The sequence below is a fragment of the Elgaria multicarinata genome, chromosome 2 (assembly GCF_023053635.1).
Source record: "Elgaria multicarinata webbii isolate HBS135686 ecotype San Diego chromosome 2, rElgMul1.1.pri, whole genome shotgun sequence".
In the NCBI taxonomy this organism is placed as follows: Eukaryota; Metazoa; Chordata; class Lepidosauria; order Squamata; family Anguidae; genus Elgaria; species Elgaria multicarinata.
This window is the reverse complement of record NC_086172.1, coordinates 33,702,638-33,726,598: the sequence shown is the minus strand read 5'-3', so window position 1 is coordinate 33,726,598 and position 23,961 is coordinate 33,702,638. Positions and strand designations below refer to the sequence as shown.

Here is a 23,961-nt window from a genome sequence, read left to right as displayed (position 1 = left end):
CAAATTTGACAGTGTTATAGTGCAAACTGTCACAAAACCTGTTCAACTAAATATGATAGTGGGTCAAAATAAATGAACTTGTAAACACCAGGAAAGGGTACCTCTTTCCTTTCAAATTCACTTTAAAAATCGTTTTCAAATCCCTTAAAAACTTTCATAATGAAGGCTTTCTCCAGCCTTATTGTACATTTGTTGAGTATGTGCAACCAGAAGCTAAGCAGATTATTGTACTGAGGAATAATAGGCATTTCTCCTCTTGATACAATCACTCCTTTTTCAGCCAGTTTTCCTGATTCAAATGATTTTCCTTTGATGGTAGGAATACAGGGGGACTGAAATTCTTTTCTCCTGCATTTTGATAATAGAAAATTGAAAAAGTGGAAGGGATAATTGGTTGATCCAAAGGCAACGCGTTTTGGTGTTTTTCCTTAAACACTTATACAGAAGGTGGGGTTAGGGTACAATCCCGTGCATGTTTCAACAGGAAAAAGTCCTACAACTGCTAACATTCCCCAGCCAGCATAGGATTTGGAATTCCATATTGGAATTTAGAGGAAGAGAAGATGAGTTGAAAGACAAAAGGTAATAGGAGACTGGAGGAGAGGCAGAAATGAGGTGGGAAGTACAAGGATACAAGAGGAGCCAGAAGGTTATACTTGAAAAGGCTTTGGTTTAGGGTGGTATCCAAGATTGTAGGGAGATCCAAGGATCTCTTGATCAGGCAATATAGCATGTGGATGAGATGAGGTAAGATGGTTATCAGTTCTATTTAGGACAGAAAGCTACTTTGGTGACATTCAATTCATTCTCTGGCCTCTGGTGCCAGAGAATGAATTGTTTCTGGTTGTTCTTGCATAGCCAATTAACCCTTATAACTAGTTGGGTTACATATCTTAGAGAAACCTGATGGTTGTGTGCTACCTCCAGTAGTCAAGACAGTAAGCCTGTGTGCACCAGTTGCTGGGGAACATGGGCAGGAGGATGCTGTTGCACCATGCCCTGCTTGTTCATCCCTCACCAATGGCTGGTTGGCCACTGTGTGAACAGAGTGCTGGACTAGATGGACCCTTGGTCTGATCCAGCATCAGGGCACTTCCTATGTTTGTATGTTCTTATATTTGGCAACTGGGGGAAGTATCCAACACTGCCCACCCACAGTGGGGGGGGGGGGACACCACCAACCTGCCCCATTCTAGAAACAGGAAAAATGGGGGAGGAGAAACCCTACTGTGCAAACACTAAGGATAGGATCCAAACCTTAAAAGCCTATGAGTGTGATAAATGAAGTCAATGGAAAATTCTACTGTGATATAAAAAATGTATATTCTACTACAATAGTATCAATGGTCTGTGAGCATCATCTGTTACAACACATGATCAGGGTATCATTAACACTTCATTGAGGTGCAAATATGTGTTACAACACAATTAACCCAAGAATACACATCCATATTGCAACATACAGTTGATGGAATAGCCAACAACATGAAACAACATTCACACACTAAAAACACCAATTGGGAAAATTAGGATATATTATTATTATTTGTATGCAAGCATCTATGTACAAACCCCCAATATGATCACAATGTATCTTCTAATTAACAATCACAGATGAACCCCTTGTTCTGGTTAACAATCACAATTAAGCATTCAAGTATTCTGGTTAACAATCATAGTTTCAAAATCTCAGTTAAACACCATATTCTGGTTAACAATCACAGTTAAGTATTCAGGTATTCAGCCAGGCTGGCTGGGCATAGGTAGTCACCATTGGATACTGCCCAATGTCTCTCTCAGTTTCAATACAAATGCAGTTGAGGGTACTCCTATCATTCTAGAACAATAAGGCAGGCAAGAGGGGCATGTTGTGTATTGCAGGGCTGGGTGGGGAACCTCAAGCCTTAGGGCCAAATCCTTCCCTCCTGATTGCTTAACCTGGCCAGATAGCATTCCCAAAGAAGGCCACACTTTCTTCCCTTTCCCCCACCCACTGATTTTTTTGGTAATTTCCTGGCTTTTGTTCAGGGTTTTCCCCATTCTAAAATATTGAAATGCTTGGTTACTGACTGCAAGAGCTTTAAGCTACAATATGCTAATTGTTCTGTATTTTGGGCCCACCCCCTTTGTCTTTGGCCACACCCACAACTGGAATGCAATCCCCAAGACCATCTCCAAAATTGCTCAATTGCCATAAAGTTAGAAAACCACAGGAAAAGTTGATTTGACAGCTAAGTGTCGAGGTAATGTTAAAAGGGAAAAAGATTTTCATCTCTTGGGTTTATAGGAAAATCAATAAGCTAAAAGTGTGAGATAACACACTGCTGTTCTGAATAATGTACGTCAGATAGATTGCTAAGAGATTTGCCGGTAATAGTAATTGAGCTGGAAATGTGGAACAATAAGGTGACCTCTGGCTGAGGGATGAAGAGAATTAAGAATCAAATGAGATCTAGGCAAATTGAAAGTGTAATTTGATACGAAGGCACAAAGGTGTTGCATGACTAATTTGTGATAAGGGTTGTTTTTAAATGTAGGTCATGAAACGGTGTATTCCTCAGCTAAATGGCAATTCGCTTAGTTTGAGTCATAAATGAAGAAGTGTGGGATGCAGGAATCAATATGCACAAGTTAGGGGGCCAACAGTGAGTGAGCGGCCTGGTAAAGAATGGAGTCATGTTGATATAACGGATGCTCCAATATGAACAAGCAGAGTGCTGGAGGTGCCCTTCTTGCTGATAAGCGGCCTGCAGCCTCATGTAACTGGCTCATTCATGTGACGCTTATGATGAATGAGCGTTTCAGTAATTGCACACAAGACATAGCTACTGGCACAAAGGAAGCTTCCCGGCATGTTACCATAATATATCCTGTAACTTCCAGGAGAACGTTTTAAGCTCCATCCATTTTCACTGTCAAAATATTTGAAGCAGAAAGTTGGGAGAGGGGTGCTATTTCCTACATGTTTCCAGGTCGTTTAAATGCTGAATCACATCAAACCTCACAACTTAGCAGAGTTTTGAAAGCTATTATCTGGGAGAATGTTCTTATTTATTTTTAATTAATAAATGTGGTTTTCAAATACTTGAACTTAGGAACCCAAAAGGTATAATATCAATTGAAATATAATGATGCAGGCTTTTTTGCCTACTTCACACTGTAAGTGAGGAGAGCGTGTCTTATGACTTGTAATATATTTTAATTCACTTTAATTTGTTCACATTTGGCTCAGGCTGGTAGGGTTTGTGAGCCGCATTTGGCTCATGCTGAGAGGAAAGGGCTGGTGATCATTCTGTGGCACTGTTGTTTGGTGACAGGTGATGCCTGAGGCCTTCCGCAGAGGGATTTACGGCCGCAGTGGGGGGATAAGGGTTACCTGTGATACTGACTCATCTCACTTCACAGCTCAAGGGGGAATGACACAGGAAGGACTCCCCTCCCCCAAAAGGGTAGGCCTGGGGGTGGCAGTCACCCAGACGCCACACTCCAGGCATAGAATGCTTCACCCGATACAAAATGCCTAGCTAGTTGCTGGCGTAGATTAGGGCTCGCCCAGTTTCCCTTTGCTGATCTTCTTCTCCTGTACAACCTGCCCCACACACTCAGACCCTCTGGGAAGGGTTTACTCCAGTCATCCGCAACTAGGCTGACAACAGTTACCCAGAGGAACTTTTCTTCTGCCACCCCCAGACTGTGGAATGACCTGCCGGAGGAGATTCGTTGCCTTAATACTCTTTCTGAGTTTAGGGGAGCCATAAAATGTCTCTTCCGGCAGGCCTAGCCAGATAACTTTTAAACCTAAGAATTTTAATATGTTGTGATTATATTATATTATATTTTATATTATATTATATTTTAATATGGTATTGGTTTTATATGCTCTTTTAACTAGTTTTATGTATTATATTGTTTTTAATGTTCCCTGCCTCGATCCAGAGGGAGAGGCGGGTAAGAATTATTATTATTATTATTATTATTATTATTATTATTATTATTATTATTAGCCCGAATTTGATACCATACATACTTATTCCCCCCCTCCTTCCACCTGCAACTGGTCAAGCCAGGTTTTCTGGCCTGATAAGGACTCCGCATGCTGCTGCTTCCTTCAACACACTCACCATATGACACTTCACCTCTGTTTCCTCCTTAGACTTTGCCACCCCACACAGTCACTGACTTGATAGTAGCTCGTGTGACTGAGATTTGTGCTTCTTTCCATTGGCATTATCCTAGCTGCAGTAATTTGGCAGTCTTGGACTTCTTCCTTGATCATTAGATTATTTTGGTCAGTTGATAATGCCAAAGTCATCTGTCTTGTCTGCACTGTGTAAGCTGATGATATAGGTAAAGCTCATCTATAAAATTGTTCTAACATCCATATTCAGAACATTAACTAAGGACCTGGAAGTTATTTTTCAGCAATAAATCCTGCATGCATAATGAACCATAAAGAAATGTGAAGCTGCTGCTTTTGTGTATGTGTATACTAGGGATGAGTGGAAATGGGAGGCATGTCCTACATTTAAAGATGCCAGTTGAAAATATCCCATTTTTGCAAAAATTGGGTTTTTTGCAAAGTGGAGCAAAAATCCTTTCCCATTCAGGATTAGGGCAACAAGCATTACCTTCATTCTACCTTCTTTGGCTTTGTGTTGATGTCATTTAGCCAAATCTGATAGGTTATATGGTGCCATGATGACATCATGCTGGCTACAGGTTCCCTGACTGGCTGGATCACATAGTCAGCAACATCAACCTCTTTTTAAAAATGTGTCAAAGCAGCTGCCAAGAGTGTCGGTGAACAGGACCAAAAGAGCAAAATGTATATAAAAAACAAGGTTTAGAGGTCCTTTTGGAGAACATCCCTCACACTTTTTCACTTTTCATGCTGACAATGTTGGCTCCAAAATTCAGTTCAGCCCATGTGCATAAATACATTGGGGGTGGGGTGGGGGTTATTGGCAGTTTTTGAACACCCTTTTCTTCTGCAGTGCTCATTTGAAGAAGGCCAGGCAGTGATATTGTCCAACCAAATACTTCAATACAGTGCTACTTCATATTTCCATCCATTAAATATCCCATGGTGTTTATAGGAGTTTTGCACAGCGAAGTGAGCAAAACAGATCATTTTAAAATCAGCCTTCTCTAAATACTTGTTTGCTCTTAAATCCTCAAGACATCTCGGGCATGTCTAGACAGGGCGATATCCTGTGGATCGTCCCTGTGTGTCCACATGACGCACAGAGCGTCCCAGGAGCAGGGAGGGACGATCCCTCCCTTGGCCCGGGATATCACCCTACCCTTTCATTCCAATTTTTCCCACTGTCTCGGGATGATCCTGAGACCGCGGGATGTGTGGCCCACCATCTCGGTTTTGTCCCAGCTCCTTATGAGTAAATGCGAGGAGCTGGGCACAGAGCTCCTCATGAGCTCTGTGCCCATCAGGGTGGGATGGGAGTTTTTTTTTTTAACTTACAATTTTGGTTGAGCACTCGTGCGTTCATTTTCCTTTTAAAAAAATCCAAAATGGCAGGCACAATGTCCTCTTCCTCCTGGGATGTCGCGCACTGTGAGTAGACGAGGGGGACGATCTCGCGATCATAAAATCGCAAGATCAGCCCCCTCAACCTCCCTCGTCTAGCCATGCCCCTTGAATCAGACAAGGTGTTGCTTACTTGGGAAGCATGATTTAAATATATTGGCTGAAAAGTAGCTGTCTCACCATGTCTGCTATACTGTTTACAGTATTTAATGTGCTCTTTTATGTGCTTGGTTGCAGCCTATGTTCCCAGGTACCGTCTAATGTTCAAGGCAGTGACTTGAAAAGCATTGTGGGAATGTGGAATGTGGGAAATAACGAGGCGGACACAAAGCTGGGGTTTAAACAGGGCCACATTTATTAATAGATCTGCAGAAAGGGGAAACCTAAGCGGGCATATTCTCTAATTCAGCCTAATTCCGTGGGTTTATCGGGTGAGACATTCACGGCCTGAGAGTGGTGCCTCAATGTTCGCCATCTCCCAGGCTTCCCCTTTTGGGGTAGGGAGGCCTTCTGTGTCACCACCCCTCGTGCTGCGGGGCTCTGAGTGGTTGAGGAAGGTTGGCCTCAAAGGTAACCCTCATCACCGTCAACTGGCCCATGGGGCTCGCAGCTGGGGAGCCTCAGGCATTACCCATCACTGCAGCGGTGCCTCTGAAGGCTCACTGACCCTAACCTGCTCAAGATGCCCGCACATAACTGCCTATCAGCAAATGCGACCAAATTGTTAACACTCCAAATTAACCTAATTATTTCTCCCTGCCTGTCTTACAGTGTGAAGTAGGTGAAAAAAACTCATAACCAATGAAAGATTATGAGCAAACAATTCCTACTCAGCCTCCTAAAGGATGACCAGCAAGCCCACACTGCCTACAGGGAGGGAGGGAGGAAACTGTGCTTCGAAGAGGAGGAGGGGAGGGGCGAGAGCCAATTTATGGTCTCGGATTCACCCTCTCCCCTCCGGCGGCATGCCTCCCCACCTCATCTCCCACCCTCACCCACAATAGCCTCCCCACGCCCAGGCTGCGCCGGCCATGGTCAACAGGCATTTCCTAATAACTTGCTGAAGTACACTGGGTCAGAAACCACTGCTTTGTGTTCATAGATTTCTATTCAAACATCAGCACTCTTTCTTAAAATACTGCCTCTACATTGTTGTCTCAAAAGAAGTCATTGCTTATAAAGTTTCAAAAGAGACTATTGTGTGGGGAAAGACCTTCATTATTATTTTTTCCTGGATAAAAACAGACTAGATGAGCAAATGGAACATTTTTAAAATAATAATAATAATAATAATAATCTGAAGCTACGCTGACTTGTGTACACTTGGTTGCAATTATTTGTGGAAGGGCTGATTTTGTGGTTTCTTCAAGCTATTGATTTGGAATAATAGCCGGGATGGGTTAGTCAATGATATGTTGTTTGCCTTTACTTGAAAAGGAAATAAGGAACTGATATTGTTCACAATGAAATAAAGCTAAATGAATATTCCCAGAGGCAATAGCAATTTGTGGATCCTTCTCCAGCTCCACTTTTGCTTTTCGGCTTTTGTAATTGCATATTCTCCACTTATTTTGTCAAACTCTCTTCCAGGACTTTTTGAATTGGACTCATTAGCACTGGGGGAACCTTTTGATGCACAATTAGGGCACATTCAGACATACGTACTTTGAACAGCAGGGACAGCACAATCATTATGTTTTTGTTCAGACATAAAGTAGTTCCCCCAGGATTGACTTGGACCATAGCTGGATCGTCCAGGGGTCAAACCTGTTCATCGAGGTGACACACAGGGGATCCAGTGCTCAGGCAGGGGCGAACCCTGGATGATCCCAGGATAAACCTTAGGTCTAGCTGTGGCCTTGGGGAAAAAACTGGTTCTGTATGTTTGAGGCAAATACTGGCTGGATACTGCACTGATTGGCTATCCTTAGGTGCCCCCTGCCCAATATTACAGGAACAGTCCTCCCCCAACCCTTTAGAAACAGTGTGCTTTAAAATAAAAAATAAAATCAAACAAATGTAACACTGGAAAAACATGCAAGTGGTACTTTAAAAAATGGTGTACTATCATCCAGAAGAATGTAAGCAGGTGGAACATAGATAACTCCATCAGCATTCACTTAGCTGTTAAGTACATCTGTTAAAAGCAATACAGACATTGGGGAAGCCAAGATTTACTGCAGGACAGAGAACAGCATTGATTTGAGTTACCTTTTTAAAGGTATATTTGTACACTCCTTGAAACAGTCTAAAGACAAGCTGTTCTAGCATTTGGGTTACTTTCCATCCAAAATTACCTTTGACGCAGCAGGAATAGCAAGCTAATTCACAGAAGATCTTAGCTTCCTGTCTGTCGGGGCTTAGGAACGGTTTATGGTTGTCATTTGAAATGATATGGGGCAAATTTGGTACGGAGTTAAATCATGGGTTTTCAAATGTTTCTGGACAGTCCAAGCTTCCGTGTGTTTACTTTGCAGCCATCCAGAAGCAGAATATTGCAGGATGCAAACAAAATGTAATGGGTATCCTTTGAGAGAGTTGTTGTGCTATAGAAGAAACTATCACCCTATTTGGTCATTCCCCTTACTGTGCATGTGGACAGATGATCAGGATTCTGGCCTATGCAGAGAACTCCCTGTGTACTCCTATACAAACAGGGGGCCCTCCTCTCTGCAGACATTTGCACTCCACACACGGACCACAGCATAAGGGGTCACATGACATGTGCACTGTTGGAGGCAGGGCTGTGCAGTATGTGCCCGCTCGTATGTTTGCATACGCTGACACGTATGTGATAAAACCTGAGTAAGACATTCAAGGTTAATCTCAGCATAGGAAAAAGGATGTACGTTATAACGTGAAGAGAATTTTCAGTACATGGAACAAGCAGCTAATAAAATAAAGTGGTTGCCCAATCCATGCACATACAGCACTTTTTAAAAAAATTGCTTCATATTTCTTTCTTACAGATTACTATAAAACAGGCTTTCATGGAGATTAGATCTATTAATGGCTACTAGCCACCACAACAGGCAAAGATGGAACTTGCATGTCCAGAAGCAGTATACATCTGGTTATTAGAAGCTGGCATCCAACACCAGGGGATGGCTGTCTCCACCATGCCCTGCTTGTGAGCTTCCAAGGAACATCTGAATGGCTACTTGTGGAAATTGCCTGGTGTATCAGGGGGTTGAGCACAGGGCTTTGCTGCTGACACACTGCTGTGGGTTCCACCCCTCCATCTGGGCTGCAGTCTTGGCCCAGCAAACAGCTCTGATGCAGCAGCATTTCCGCTTTGCATTCTCCTCTTCCCTAAATTTGGGCAGTTTCCCCTCATTTGTTATAAGTAAGTTATAGAGCAGCTTTCAGGGTTTTTTTCCTGAGCCAAATGTTGCCTGCTTCTCAAACCCTGGTGTTTTCTTGCTTAAGTACTGTACTTGATTCCTACATGTTGCTCCTTACTTTTTTATAACTGTCTCAGTGTTTCCTGAGGCTATGCCTGCCTCTCTCTTTTCACTGTTTCTTGCCATTTGGTTGGTGGTCTAATGTCCCCATTACTAACACGGACTGTGCAAGATATTCCAGGCACCAAACATTGTCTTGGGCCTCAATCCTGTGCATATTCATGATGAAGTATGGGCAGAAGCCTTGATTATAAGATGCCACTTGACATTGCTGGATTAGATGGAACTTTGATTCTGATCCAGCAAACAACCTATGCTTGTCCATCTTAGGCCTAGTCTACACCAAGCAGGATATAGCACTATGAAAGCAGTATGTAAGAGGCAGGAGCCACGCTACTGCTTTATAGCGGTATTGAAGTGCACTGACGACTGTTGACACATACCATATACCGCTTTCATACCGCTTTCATAGTGTTATATCCTGCTTGGTGTAGATTAGGCCTGTATCTCCATGTGAGAAATTACAACATATGAAGTGGTCATAGCCCTGTGTTCTTTATGCAGTTCCTGTACCATAAGTGAATTTGCTTCCATTTAGCGTGATGCAAAAGAGAATTCACTCTGGATAGATCACCATTTTCCTGTTATCATTTGGGTGACTGCTCATACCTTTAGATTTAAGAACATAAGAAGAGCCATGCTGAATCAGATCTAGGGTCCATCTGGTCCAGCAGTCTTTTCACACAGTGGGCCAACCAGCTGTCACCCAAGGACACACAAACTGGACATGGTGCAACAGCACCCTCCCACCCATGTTCCCCAGCAACTGATGTATATACTTTTACTCTCTCAGATACTGCTGTCCCATCACAACCTACAGTTTAAAACTACTACTACTACTACTAATAATAATAATAATAATAATGACAATTTCACAAATTTTCAGTCTTTTGCTTCCTTTTATCTAAATGTAAGATTTTTCATTTATTTGAATAATTGTATGAAGGGAGAGTGTGGATCTTATGATAATAATAGTGACTGAATCTGGTTCTAGGGGGTAAAATGATTTTTCTCGTCACAGTCCAGCCCAATCAGGGAAACTGGCAGCTAGTTGTGACTAGAATGCTCATATGAACTGCAACAACTTTTAGTGTGGAGAGTGTGACAAGTCTAGAGACACAATTTATTTTATATCTTTTTAAATTATATATAAAAACTTTTTTATACAGAACTGTGGTGTGAGTATATATAACTGTTCTATATAAAAGGGTTTTTATATAGTGGTTTTGTGTTGACACATCTTAGAATATAACTAACTGTCTCTTTGTTGAAATTTACTTTTGCAACGTATGGTAAAAATGGTTCTTTGATCCCAGCTTCAGGTTTGGTTTCCAAGAAGGACTCAGTTTTTTATGTGTTCTGCATTATTTTAATATTATTTTAGTGTTGCAAGATTGGGGGTTTCAGCTTTCTTTCAACCATAAATCAAACTCCTTCCTAACTTCTGTGGTGAAAAAGAGGGCCATTGATAAACTTTTGACAGGAGGTTTTCTGTATAAGATTCAAACTGTTTCATTATCTGTTTTGTGAAATCAGGAGATACTTTTGTTTCAGACCCACTGGACTTCTTGCATTTCATGGCCTTTGGGGCCCAATGTTTAGAGTAAAGAAATGGTGACATGTGTGTAATCTGCTAACTGAGGATAATACTTCATATGCCTGACAAAGTAGCTCTTGCTCTTGTCCACAAAAACATATCCAAAGGGAGAGGTGGGTAAGAAATAAATAAATAAATAAATAAATAATAGTAATAATAATAATATGTCATAACATGTTTCCAGAGGTCCTCTTGTCATTTCTACGTTTGACTGTACATGGCACCAAAAATGGTTAGCATTCAATGTTTTTCAAAGGCATTAAAAGTCATTGTGAAATTTGAAAAATAATTTTGTAAGGTAAGAATAAGGAAACAGGATCTATTTACTTAGTAGCAAATCCTACACTGCTCTCTACTGGAAGAGAGGGATTTGTGTAAAGTTCTAATGTGTCCAAAAATTCTGGTTCAGTTATGCAAAACTAATTTCCAACCTTTGTCATGGAGCAAAAAAATGAAACAAAACATTGTCATATTCTTCCATTATTAGTATGAACAGAACAAAAGCTCAGCATTAAAGCCTGGCGTCTGCTCCAGAAGGTCTGTTCTGGAATGCAGGAAAACATAACGCACTGGAATGCAGGGCTGATGGAACTGTCAGTTCTGTCGAAATGTGTATTTGTCACACTTGCCTTGTACCTTTTCTAACACAATTGAAGTTGCTACTAGTATATATGAAAGCCAGTGCAGATCTAAGTGGTCCATCTATACAGAGGACCTGTCTGGACTTCAGGTTTTCAAAGCTCTATGAAATGCATTGTGAAAAATTGCTTGAATGATGCAAACTGTAGATTCAGTATGTTGTTTTTACAAATGCAAAAAAGAAGAAGTCAAGATTAGCATAACGGAAAGACAGTAATATATGTTTTGCCGTTCGTGGTATGATCCTACAACTTAGTTAAATAGCCCAACAGTGCAGTTATAACCCACTGTTCCACCTAAGCATTCAAAGCACCTTGCATGCGATTCCCAAGTGGTCTGCCATGAAAGGGCTTTGCTCACTAGGAGAATGGTAGTAGCCCAATGTGCTCATATACTGTACATATTTGCAGAGAGAGCCTACACTGGCAGGTTTATATTCCTAAAAATGGGTGGATCAAACATAGGGGGGGAATAATTAAACAGATGCATTGAAGAAACAACAGGCACAACTTGGATCATGTTATACAGTTGGCTCTGTGTGTGTGTGTGTGTGTCTGTGTGTCTAATGAAACTATTCAGTTTCAGTTTGGCAAAAATAAACCCTTCTCTGAAGACATATGGACTTCTTTAAAACACCTAATTAAGCTACTAATATACCAACCACAACCGATGCCATTTTAATGTACTGGGAATAAAAAAATGGGAGATACAACAAACATTATTATTATCATAATGGTTAGGTTTTGGCTAAATATAGTGCAACTGAATCTGATATGAGGAATCAAGAATATAGCCAGTAGACATAGCTCACAAAAAAATAATATTTGAGCTAATTGTATCGCATTGCCACACCTCTTTTGTTTTTATTAATTAAATCTTCCTTTTATCTGTGATTCCACACTGCCAAAAATGTTAAGTTTGATTAATCCTCAACTGTGATGTTCTGTGTTAAAAGTTAATCTCTGTCCGTGAAGATGAATCCTTCAGTTTACTGGAGGAATTGAGATTAGTGGATACAAATTCCATATATGTTGAAATAATCTGTGACCCTCTGCTTCTGTGTTATTGAAATAAATACATGCCATCTGCCTTAATTTATTTCTTTACGACACATTAATAGTGTAAATTCTAATAATTTTTCTAGGCAACTATTTCATCTAGTGGTTGTGTGGAAAGGTATTGGTAGCATTTTCTGGGGAACGCACATCCCTGAGGTTGAAGGAACAACTGAAAATCTGAGTCAATACCGCAGTTATTCCTTTAATACGGTTTTACTATAGAAACCGATCTGATCTCCTTAAACCCATGCTTAATATAAAGCACATGACTCCTGCTTCAGATAACGTTTTTGAGTACTTCTCTGGAGACACTGGTTTTAGTGAGTGATGTGGGGAGGGGACAGCAATGATGGTCCCCCAACCCTCTGGAACAGCCCAGTGCCTTTGTCCATCATAGCTGTGTTAACCACCACAGAATTGATTAATGTGCATCAAACATTAATTGACTACAGAAATGTGGTTATTGTATTTGATTGTTTGCTTCTGAGACACAGCTCAAAGCAGCAGTTAATTTGTAGCTCAGTATATAATACAAGATCACAGGTCCAGTCCAATGGAGCCCTTTCGTGAATGGAAGAACTCTGTTCATGGAAGGGGTCTGAATTCAGTGGAAGCAGAAGAAAAGCAGAAGAAAACATAGTCCCCCAATACTCTAGAACAGAGTTGGGGGGGGGAGCATAAGGGGCTGCAGGAAGAAGAGGAAAATGGCAAAAAATACTTTGCACACCCCCTTCCATTGGCAGGATCTAAATTTAACCCAACATTTATTCCCTTGCAAATTATATATTTTGCAACTCAGTGAACAGAAAATCAAAGCAGCAATATCTGGGTACTGGGTTAAGACCTCATAAATTCTATCCCTAATACTGTTTGGAGCAGGGATGCACAACCTGTGGTCCATGGGCTATGTACATCCTTGGCCTCTCCATGTGGGGACCCTATCCAGATTTCCCTTGCTGTTGCTAGCAAACGAAACCCATCTCTAATCTCTAATGAGATAGCTAAGGAAAGCCTTCCCTTGCTTCCAGTCTCTCATCAGAAATCAGAGATAAGTGCACTAGCTAAGGAAAGTCTTCTTTTATCTTCAATTTCTCATTTATCTTCAATCTCTCTTTCCCTTGCTAGCAGCCCCCTGGGCCCTCTATCACCACCCAGTGTGGGCATCAGGGCTAAAAAGGTTGTGAACCCCTGGGTTAGTGAAATCCAATATATTCTTGTGGAGAATATAAAAGCAGACATACTCACAGAACCCCTTCCCATAGCAGGCACACAAGACAGCATAGCACAGCAGAATCCAGTACCTCCTACTGTTCTCTCCTGATTGTGCATTCTGTCAAGACCAAGATCTGTAGTAGTGGGGACTAACTAGTATGGCAAGTCTAAGATATAAGAAGTTATGGTTCTTTTTGTACTGTAGTATATTGCATAGCCATCTGAGATTTAGAGAGACTGTGGGCATGGCGAGACGGAGCAATATCCTGGGGATCGCACCGGGATCAGACGGCTTTAATCTCAGTTTTTCCCATGGTCTCGGGATCGTCCTGAGATCGCGGGACATGTGGGCACCCATCCTGGTTTGTTCCTGGCTCCTTGCAAGTAAACGCAAGGAGCTGGGAACCGGGCATGGGGCACAGCGCTCTTCAGGAGCTCCGTGCCCATTGGGGGGGGGAGCACGAGGTTTTTTTTAAAAAAATAAAAATTACCTTTTCGCAGGAGCGCTGATCTTCAATTTTTCAAAATGGCGGCTGTGACATCCTATGTCCTCCCAGGACGTCATGCACTGCATGTAGACTGAGGGGAGGATCTCGCGATCACCATATCACAAGATCCTCCCCCTCCATCTTCCTGGTGTAGACATGCCCTGGGGAAGAGCAGCAAAGCATGGTGGGAAATGCAAGCATGCCATAGCACATCCCATAAGTCTTCCCAATGCTGCCAGTGGCCAATCGTGCATCTGTGCCTCATTGGCCATCTACAATCTATAGCCATTGTGTATACGATCCCTCCCCCATTTCTCTGATATGACAATTGCTTAAATGAAATATCATGATTTCTACTGAAATCAGCAGTGCTATCAGCTACCATGACTGCACTGTTCTCTTTGGATTTCACCTTGATGCCCTTATAAGTGCCAGGAAACCCTGGCATAACACCATGATTTATAATGCTGTGCTGCTCCTGAGCTCCATGCTGGCACAGCAAGTTTTAGAATCGGTCCATTAGTTTTGTAGTTGTCTATAAGTTGATAGTATTGGAAAGAGACCAAACTCCAGGCACACTTCTGAAATGCTGTTGTAAAATACTGTGGCATGTCATTGGTTACTGCAAGTTTCATTGCTAAAAGTCATGGCATCTTCAGGGTAGTCAGCATTGCAGGAAGAGCATAGCAGTACAACTTAATTATGAAAATAGAGATTGTGCTATAGTACTCAGAAGTCTGTAAGATGAAGCAAAAGACTTTGCTTCAATATTTTAGTACAATATTTCAGCATATCCAGAAAGGTGATGTTTATATGTCCTTAGCACTTAACATTGTCCAGGGATAAATTGTTGGCTGCTAAAATGCTGATTGGTTATTTCTAAGGCATTAAAAATAAGCCTAACTAGTTTTCATTACTTTTCTCACAAATTACAATGTTTTCAGTTTCTTGGCAGTACAGAAGTGGAGCAACCCAAAGGCACAGAAGTCGTGAGAGATGCTGTTAGAAAGCTTAAGGTAGGGAAGCCATTTTAAAACGACTGATATAGTTGGAAGCAATGCTTGATCTGTTCTAAACATATGTTTCTAACTAAAGGGTTTTGTGTGCATTTGCAATATACCAGTACTGTGCTTTTTAATTCAATTCAGATCAGGTTTATAAATAGTCCATAAATGTGAAACTTACAACAAATATATATTTGATTCCATAAAGTTGGGGGTGGGAGGCGGGGGACACACGGTGCAGAAGAACCCATGATGAGAGCAGTTCATTGAGTTCATTCCAGCAAATGGGAGCACTGAGAGCCTGATCCAGATTCGGACTACAGAGGAGGCAAAGAGTTAAAGTCCCCATATTGCTCTTACCAGGGTTCCAATCTGGATTGCTCCCTCTTTCCCTGTGCCTGCAAATTACTTTTGAAAAGCCGTTCACACCATCGGCTTTTCAAAAGTAATTGTTTGAATGGCACCGTGTTGACTTCATCCCTCAGTCTCAACTGAACGTAATGTGCCTTAGCACGAGTGATGCTGGCAAAGTTCATGCTCAAAAATACCAGCTCCCCAGACTTGAAAAGGTGTATCCCGTTTTGAATTGATCCCTGATGCCTTCAGGGTTCACCCGTAGACCTTTCTGCTGCTAGCTCTCTCCTGCCAGTCCTATCATCTACGCGCAAAAAACAGTGTATCCTGAAGAACCTAAGAAGTGCCCTGATGCTGGATCAGACCAAGGGTCCATCTAGTCCAGCACTCTGTTCACACAGTGGCCAACCAGCCATCGGCCAATGAACAAGCAGGACATGGTGCAACAGCACCGTCCCACCCATGTTCCCCAGCAACTGGTGCACACAGGTTTTCTGCAAAGGGGAAGGGGTGACCTACAGTGAGGAGCATGCTGTCTGACTCTTAGCACATCATTTGTGCTAAGAGTCAGACAGGCACGTTTTCTCTACCTTCACGGATGGAAAGGATTTATGTATGTATGTATGTATTTTGAAGTGAGGAGGAGGCAGAAGGGAACGGATTTCATTTGCAGAAAATCTTTCTTCTGAATGGTTAAGAAATGTGTCAGGTGTTTGTCATCATCACTAAAAATATCACAAATGGTTTTTTTTAAAGAAATCTGGGGCAGGCTTTGCACATCACTACTTTGCAGTAGGGTTGTCTAAAGCATGGCCCATTTCACTAGTTTTATAGATGTTCTTTTGGCTTCCTTCTCAGTTCTTCCTGCCTCATCTGAAGAGAAACCTCAACATTAATTTCAAATTTTGCTTTAGGCAAAATTCAGCGGTGGCCCTAATTTGCATTCCACAGTACTTGAGAGTGGGAAGAATGTTGGGTGGGAAAGGGCCATGAGGCCAAACCCTTGAATGCGGCTTCACAGAGAGCACTAATGAATGGATTGACCTAGGTTATCAGTCTTAATCGCTTTTCTTATTTGAAGTCATAACTCACTAGAGAAGCACAAAAATACGTAAACTCTCATTTAACAATTGTATGTTGATGAGTGTTAACCTTTTAATTTGTTTTCATTCATACCTTCAGGATTTGAGTTGAAGCAGGGAGTCCATAAGTAATGTTTCATGAATCTACAGGATGCCATAGAAATTAGCACTGGGCACAATTACAGTCCCCAGACACCAACCCCATGATCTTGAGTTATTGTCATTGTTAAATACATTTTACTGATTTTTTTTTTTAAAAAAATGACTTAATTCAGGTCTATTTCATCAGCAAACTATTTGTTGCGAGCTTATATTAGGACTAAAATCTCCATCTGGCACATAAAATCATTTTTTAAAAAGCACCTGCATGTCTTCAGTCTCTGTTTGCTGTGCAACAGTTAGAGCAGGCAATAGGAGGCTTTAAGCATTGTTGCTAAAACTGTCATTGCCCTACCAAATTGACCCCAACATCAGAAAAGTTTAAATTAAAAAAGAAAGATTTTGCAATGCCTTAAAAAGATACCGAGGCTCAATTTCAGCTCCAGTGGAAAGGAGTTCTACAATTGTATATCAGCCATCAGATTCTTTCCCTTCCTATCTAGTTTTGTTGCACAGATTATAAAGAAGGCGGCCTTAATTGACCCACCTTATAATGAAGAGAGACTAAGGCAATAGCTAGACCTAAGGTTTATCCCTGGATCGTCCAGGGGTCAAACCTGTTCATCTAGGTGACACACGGGGGATCCAGTGCTCAGGCAGGGGTGAACCTTGGATGATCTCAGGATAAACCTTAGGTCTAGCTGTGGCCTAAATTGAACCCAAGGTATTATGGATCTTTCCCCATGTCTAATTTAAACCCGTAGGCCATCTCATATATAGGCAACACTTGCCTAAAAGGTTCCATGGCTGGATTAGTTTTCTGAGAAAAAAGCACGGACGAGGATGGGAGAAGGGAATGCAGAAATTGTCTCTGAAACTTTGGAGTTAAAAAAATCTTTGTGGCAGGGGAGGGGGGAAGCAACCAGAGAAATGAAAGGCTCTACAGTAGTTCATGATAAATTAAAAGCTCCTCCCTTTTAATTCTCTTTAAAGATGTATCATAATATGCCTGTGATCCAACTTTTAAAGCATGGTCTGCATGAGCATTCCGAATGGTAAAAAATAAAGAAGTCTTCATATCCATTCATTCTTAATTAGGAAAAAAACTCAATTAAAATTTCATGAAACCGCAGCAATATCACAACTTCAAAAAGAGCTCCATTAACTGGAGAAGGGAAGGAACATGTTTTTAAATGTTGAGATTCCTATTAGTTGGGGGAAATTAATCTTACATTTTGAGGGTCAATTAAAACCTGTAGGATGGTGTTTTTTTTAATGTTTCCATGCTTTTGGGTTGTGATCCAAATTCAAGGCCCCTTTTTCATCAAAATCCTTGATGGTTCAAAGAGCTGAGACCACACTGAGAGATACTACATGCTCTCAACTTCTAGTCAGTGTTAAACCGCTGTGTAGCTTTGCATTTTTAGAAATGTTGTTTGGTCAATTTTGACTATGGTGCATTATGTTTAATTGAGCCACCTAGAAGCTGTGTGTCCATATGAAATGTTCTCCGGTAATTTGCTTATGGGATGAAGCATTCAACAACCTAGGAGCACTAAAGGTTTAATAACTTTCTGCTCCCCTCCCCCCACCCCCAATATACCAACCCGTGAAACTGTAACGTACAACACTATATAATTTGATTTCTACCAGCAGGTGGTGCTGACGTTCTACAGCCAAAAAGAGGAGCTCTTGCTTGGCAGACTTAATTCTTCCTCTTCTATTTCTCTTCCAGATTTTAATTTATCTCACTACAGTCAGAACTTAAGTCATTATGTTGGCCCAGTCATTGTTTAGGTTATTGAAAAGATACACCCTTGTTGCATTATCAGCTTTCTTCGACAGCATCCTCCAGCTGGAATATTCCATTTTATTGGAGTACTTTCTGTTTCTTTGCTGATATGAAAAAAAAGAGAGAGTGTATAAATCATAACTTCCAGAGGGACCATGGATACTAGGGGAGTTCAGTAATATATTATGCCTGTTCCAAAAAGACTTCCAAAATTCTCCATTTCAACTTGTTTTTGAAGTAATATTTTCCATGATTCTAATCAGAAGGATATCTAAAATGGGGCTCTCAAAATGTTTCCTAGTGAGCCTCTTCAAGTCAAACCTAGTGCCAAATCTGAGACAGATTGCTTGGCTGATGAGAATTTTTTAGTCCTGAAAAGGGGAGAGAATCGTGTGTGGAATGTCCAACAGAAGGATCCTCAAAAAGGAGTACATTTTGAAACTGTAGCACAAAGTTGGGCAACTTGTGACTCTCCAGGGGGCTGTCTTCATGACACCGTTTTAGCACCGCCTCCCTCTTCAACCCTGTGCTTTCCCTCTCCCGGGGCATTGTCAGGTAATCCCGACACCCAGGAGAGAGTGTGGTGTTTCTGGGTGGGCCCCACCTTCTTCCTGGTGGAAGGCAACCACCAGGATCTGTCCCCGGGTTGGCCCCAGAGCGACTTTACATGGCAGAAGCATTGTGTTGGCAGCGCTCCCTTTGAAAAAGTTGGGGTAAATCCCCGACTTCTTCAAAACGCAGCATTGCGGGGAAGTTCTGAGGTGGCTGCGAACCTGCGCTTGCGTCGTCTCACCAACACGGCACTGATCCACAGCCACCGCGGGGCTTTCTCTGCATAAAGACACCCCCCGAATGAATCTAGGAGATTGCTCCAATCATCTTCAAGTCCCGAAACAATGCTCTTGCTCTTTCCTCCCTAGGACTCGGGTGTTGATGCTGAGTCTTGTTGATAATGGTGCCGTCCAATTGCTTTCCATTTCTGCTGCAGAGTGAAAAGCAGCAGCAGCTTTTATGCACACTGTGCTATGTTCCAACCTTGGGAAGCACCAGGGTAACTGGAAAAGAATGGATGAGGATCAGTAATAACAGTTAGGAAGCAGTCTTAATATCAGCTTTCCTTATTTTAGAAGATCTGTTCTTATCCGGGATACAGATGCAAGGTTTTTCTCCCACAACTTTTTTTCTTGCATGTTAGTTCTAGCTACCCCTTTCAACAAGAGCGAAAACTAAATACAATCTTTGTGATACTACTTCCTACACCAATTCTGAACATTTTTTTAAAAATTGTGAATACTACAAGTCATGAACTAAATTCAGCTCAGCACCGATTCACAATGAAATAATGTAATCAAGCCCTAAATTATTGTGCACAGTCATTTCATGCAAGAGAAGCAGCAAATAAATGGGGGCGGGGCGGAGGAGAGTAAGGTCCTGAACACTGCTGAACATAGGAAAAAATGAATGATTGTAACCTCAAATGCGTCGCTGGGCAATATTTGCTACTTGCTACCACATCAAACATTCTGAGTTAAGTTTCCCTTTAGCAAACTTTTTCCCACTGAGTACTATATTGTGGAATCATACTTAAAGAATCTTCTAGCTTTTTAACCTACTAACCAAGGCCAGATCTACACCAAGCAGGATATAACACTTTGAAAACTGTATACAGAATGTGTCATGGGCCCAAACAGTTGTCAAATCCGTTATAAATCATTATAAAGCAGTAGTGTAGATCTTGCCCAAGTTACAATGTTGTTGCCATATTGGGCCTGTTCAGACAACCTGCTAAGCCATAGTTAGGCCGCTAACCCTTTTGCAGCAAATGGTTAGTGAGCGTGTTTAAACCGTGGCTATGTGGCCACCATGATTAGGAATGATTAACATTGAGCAGAGGGTTGCACTTGATGGCCTTATAGGCCCCTTCCAACTCTACTATTCTATGATTCTATGATTCTAAGTCATGGTTCAGATGACATGCTAAGCCATAATGTTTAGCTCAAAATGCTTAACCACCGTGGCTTAGCATGTTGTCTGAACAAGGTCATTAAATAATATCTGTACCGTGGGTGTGGGTGTATGCAAAGAAGCATGTACATGCATGTTCTGTGTTCTGTGGGTTCTCCTTTGTCCTCAGTGCCATTTTATAAAAGCTTTGCTATTGGTTATAATTAACACAAACTGCACTGACATAGATAAAAGGGTAAGGTATGAATATGCCAAACATGAAAATCTGGTTCTGTTTTGGGTAAGATCTGTTAAATATTGAGAATATTCAGAGTGACTTGTTCGTAACTTTGGTAGCAGCCAGTTCAGTCTGGATACTGAAACAAACCTGAATCTGGGGCACAAAAATTGCTGAAACTCCAGTGTGTATTTCATGGTTATTGCCTTTGGTTTAGAGGAAAAGGAAAGCAATCTTATAGTCATTTTGTTTGTTCATTTATTAATTCATGTATATCTTTAGTTAAAAATATGTAGCTAGCTTTTCAATGTGTACAAATTCTGAACCCTGGGATTGATAAGGGGAAAAATAAAATGAATTTCAAACAGAAATTAAAACACTATATAATCCAAATACTAAAAGAAGGATAAATTATTCAGTATTAGATGAATCCTTTAGCATGTTTACAGATGAAAGGTCTGCCTAAAAGGTCGTAACTGCTTGCCTGAGTAAACTGAGCTCACAAATCTAGAGAGCATCAGATGGATTCTATAAATGCAAAGCCAGCCAGCAAGCAAAAAATTATACTGGCTTTTAGACCTGTCTGACTTAATGAAGAGGGAGATAGGGGGCATGTCTATAACAGCCCTATATCCCGGGATCATCCCTGTGCATCCAAATGCCACACAGGGGATCCCGGGAGAAGGCAGGGATGATCCCACCATTTTCCTGGGCCATAGATAATCCTTAGGTGTAGAAAGGGCCATAGATAGGAGTTGTTGTTTTTAAATGGATACTGTTGTTTTTATACTGTTTTTATGTTTTTTTTAAATTTTGTATACTTTTAATGTTTACTATTTTTAATTGTTGTAAACCGCCCAGAGAGCTTCGGCTGTGGGGCGGTATATAAATAAATAAATAAATGTATAAGGAAAGGTTTTCTTTTACATTTGGCAAATTGCAATGAAAACTGCTGTAACCTACTTTGTAGTGCAATACAGTACATTATCATTTGTTACCAATTTCCAGTTTGCAAGACATATCAAGAAATCTGAAGGTCAGAAAACACCAAAGGTTGAGTTACAAATCTCAATATATGGAGTAAAAATTCTAGATTCAAAAACAAAGGTAAGAATCTACTCTTCTCTGTTTTCTTCTCTAACATTCTGGCCCAAAGAAGTGACAAAATCAGTGAATTACCCATATCTAACTCATTGGCATCCAAGAGGCTGTTTCTTACCCATTCCCTTTAAAAGAAGTAGAAATAGTAAGGGCTGTTGCTCGGTGTGATAGAGCACCTGCTTTGCATGTGGAACGTCTCAGGTTTGATCCCCGGCTTCTCCAGGTAGGCTGAGGAAAGAATCCTGCCTGAAACCTCGGAGAGCTGCTGCTAGTCAGTGACGACAGTACTGAGCTAGATGGACCAGTGACCTGAGTGAGCACAAAGCACCATGAGCAGCCATCATGGCTTTTCCCAGGGTACGAATGCAAAATGAACATACAGCATTGCATACTTAAACTGAGATCACAGTAATGATTGAGTTCTGCTTATTTTAAGCTCATTCAGGAAAATCAGTGGCAGGTCAAATTTAGACAGCAGATATCTTGCTTTGGGTCTCCGCTCTATCACTGCTACTTGTTCCTTGAGGAAGAAAATAACAAGAAGTAGTCTTTCAAGCCCTGTCCCCCTCCTCTCTGTCAGAGAAAAGTCATAACTTTGAGTCTTGGTGTGTTAAAAATGAGAGGCCTACAGCAAAGAGTTTGTCTCAATGGCCTAGATGGCCCCTTTCAGTTTTATGTTTCTGTGTTTCTATATACCAAGGAATGAATGAAATTTACAATACATCTTTGTAGTTGATGATGCACCCTAAGAAATATAAATAGGCCCATGGATATAGTACTGGGAAGTGAGCAAAGTAGAAGAGAAACTGACCAGGGGAGGGTTGAGCATCGGTGTTAAAGGACAAAGCCAGAAGAAAGTAAAGAACCCAGGGCAGCACTGTGCAGGGTTGTACAGTAGAATAGCAGAGCATTCTACTCTAGGAAAATGAGGTGCCCTGCTGGATCTAACCAAGGGTCCATGTAGTCCAGCACTCTGTTCACACAGTGGCCAACCAGCCATCAGCCATGGATGATCAAGCAGGACATGGTGCAACAACATAGTGGATGATCTCTCCCTGGGGAAGGTGGGAGACATACTGAGGATGCCCCTCCTTTCTCTGTTGTTAGATGTGGATTTTTGCTTTCAGAGCTATTTATTGCACCACAAGGCTTTTCCCTTGGCTATGGCCCTGGATATACCTTTAAGTAGGTAATCTGCAAACACCGCCATGGCCAGTGAAACACAGAAAAATAAGTTCGATAAGGAGCATTCATGCCATATTGCTCTTAAAGAAGGAGAGAAAACTTCAACCACTGTGTAAACAGTTTAGTTTGATCCTGAGACACATACTTCAATTTTACTTTTTAAGATTCCTGCCATCGGGATTCATTAGCGTGATTGCAGAAGTTGGTTTTTTTGTGTGTTTTGAGTGCATGTTCTTTAACTGGGATGTTAAAATAAGACTTGGTAATCCTTACCTGCTGTAGTCTTCAAGATTGCATCCTTCTTCCTGAAAAAGTGACATTATCATCCTACAGTTACTACAGTGAATATAAAGGCATGTCAGCTAACAGAACATTATGTACAGCAATAAGATGTTTGTGGAGAAACTACTTTGAGTGTGATCCAGCAAGAGAGGCCTGTGAATGAAGCTGGAGCTTTCCCAGTATCTGTAATGGAACATCTTGTGTTTACGCTCCATTGCCTTGTGTCGCTGAAAATTAGACCCAGATGCCTATACAGATTGTGAACATGTCTAACAAAGGAGCTGTGTTGGTGTATAAGAGCAGTGTTTAATATTAGAAACAATATTGTAGGTTGTCAGGGCAAAGGACACTACTTGATATTTTATTGGGTATTATTCTTTAGGGATGGAGAGGACTCTCTGTCATTCTGGGTGATTGGTCTAGGAGATGTTCAAGCCCCCAAACAGAACTTGTGGAGTGTAATTGCACACTTATTGTTTGCAGGAAGTCCAGCACAATTGTCAGCTCCATAGGATATCATTTTGTGCTGATGACAAAACCGACAAAAGGATATTCACCTTCATATGCAAAGATTCTGAATCAAATAAACATTTGTGCTATGTCTTTGACAGTGAAAAGTGTGTAAGTATGCCATTTTTTCAAAAGCTGGTTTGAGTTAACTATTTTTTAATGTTATTTTTTTCCTTTTAGGGCAATTTAACTGCTATAAAGGCAGAAAAGAGAAGCAAACATGCAGAATTCATATCTTTGAAGCCAAATTTGCCACATAGACATTATTATCCTTGTAGTTACGGATGCGGTTGTATATTTTGCTATATACTGATAGCTAAAATTGCTCTTATCTTTTTGAAACACTTGCCCCAATCCTACTAGAAGC

The 23,961-nt window shown here is 41.2% G+C and overlaps 1 protein-coding gene across 5 annotated transcripts in view; it reads left to right on the top strand.

Annotated features, from left to right (window-relative positions):
• GULP1 (GULP PTB domain containing engulfment adaptor 1) overlaps positions 1 to 23,961 on the top strand; it is a 123,979-nt gene that overhangs the window by 66,417 nt on the left and 33,601 nt on the right. For all 5 annotated transcript variants that reach the window (XM_063116279.1, XM_063116281.1, XM_063116277.1 and 2 more), the window contains 3 exons: positions 14,948 to 15,019; positions 21,525 to 21,623; positions 23,568 to 23,705. In XM_063116279.1, coding sequence (XP_062972349.1) covers positions 14,948 to 15,019; positions 21,525 to 21,623; positions 23,568 to 23,705 — 309 coding nt within the window. The remainder of the gene's footprint in view (positions 1 to 14,947; positions 15,020 to 21,524; positions 21,624 to 23,567; positions 23,706 to 23,961) is intronic.